The sequence below is a fragment of the Onychostruthus taczanowskii genome, unplaced genomic scaffold, assembly GCF_017590055.1.
Source record: "Onychostruthus taczanowskii isolate IOZ18803 unplaced genomic scaffold, ASM1759005v1 scaffold67, whole genome shotgun sequence".
Lineage (NCBI taxonomy): Eukaryota > Metazoa > Chordata > Aves > Passeriformes > Passeridae > Onychostruthus > Onychostruthus taczanowskii.
The window spans coordinates 3,895,690-3,896,741 of record NW_024504455.1 but is presented as its reverse complement, the minus strand read 5'-3'; the positions used below and the strand labels follow the sequence as shown (position 1 = coordinate 3,896,741).

Here is a 1,052-nt window from a genome sequence, read left to right as displayed (position 1 = left end):
CCCGCCGCCCCCGGCCGCGCACCCCCGGCTCACCGAGCAGCAGCAGGACGAGGAGGAGGAGAGGCAGGCAGGACGCTCTCTCCCCGCGGTGCCCCATGCTGGCAGGGCTGCGCGGCGCCTCTCCCTAGGCGAGCGGGACGGCGGGCTCGCAGGCTGGGCTGGCCCGGGGGGACCGGCGGCGGCAGCGCTCCTCGGCCGGCCGCTCGCTGCCCTGCGAGCGCACGGAGCCGCCCGCCCGCCCCGACCGGCCGCGCCGCGCGGCGCAGCCAACCACAGAGACAAACTTTTCCAGCGCCCGCCCCCGCCCGCAGGTAGCGGGGGCGGCGCGGGGTCCGGCCCGGCCCGGCCCGGCCCCTTCCCCTCAGGCGGGAGAGGGAGGGAGGAGAGCGGGGCCGCCGGCCCCGGGGCGAGCGCCTCGCCGAGCAGGGCCCAGCCGAGGACGGCGCTGCCCTCGCCGCCTCCCTCCCTTCTTCCCTCTCGGGGCCGCCGCCGCGCACACGTGGCTTGGGAAAGCCCCGGTGCGGGGAGGGCGGGCTCGCCCGGCCGGGAGTGTGCCCTGGACCCCCGGGAGCGGCCCTTGGGCAGCGTGGGGCCGAGACACGCTTTGGTCTCTCGTTCCTGCCCCGGCTGCGGTGCCCGTCCGGCCCCGCCTCACGGGGGTGGGGTCCCCCCGTGTCCGCTCCCGCGGGCGGGGGTCGCCCGTGCCCCCTGTCCTCACATCCCTGCGCACGGAGCCGCCGCCGGCCCTGTCTCCAAGCACAGCCCCAGCCGGGGGCTGCCTGCTGGGCTGTCGACTCCTGCCCCCTTCCATGCGTGTGTCACCTCAAAAACCAGTGCCGGCTGTGCCCACCGTGTCCCCTACCCTTCCACGGGCAGCAGCGGGCCTGCCCGTGCTCCTGCGATTCCACCCTGCTCATGGCCCGGGTTAGGAGCAGGAGAGCACGGACACTTCCAAGTGTGTCTGTGCCCCAAGCATTTCGTGGGCAAGGCCATCGCTCCCTCGCCTGCTGGTGCCAGGCAGCCCCACAAGCATCATTGCACTTTTTTGAGAC

At 75.7% G+C, this 1,052-nt stretch overlaps 1 protein-coding gene across 1 annotated transcript in view; it reads right to left on the bottom strand.

The window, feature by feature from the left end:
• The window catches only part of PTGFRN (prostaglandin F2 receptor inhibitor), a 65,916-nt gene extending 65,356 nt beyond the window's left edge, over positions 1-560 (bottom strand). The window contains exon 1 of the mRNA XM_041420966.1: positions 34-560. Within this exon, the coding sequence (XP_041276900.1) occupies positions 34-97 (64 nt within the window). The 5' untranslated portion in view covers positions 98-560. The remainder of the gene's footprint in view (positions 1-33) is intronic.
• Between the last annotated feature and the right edge of the window lie 492 nt (positions 561-1,052).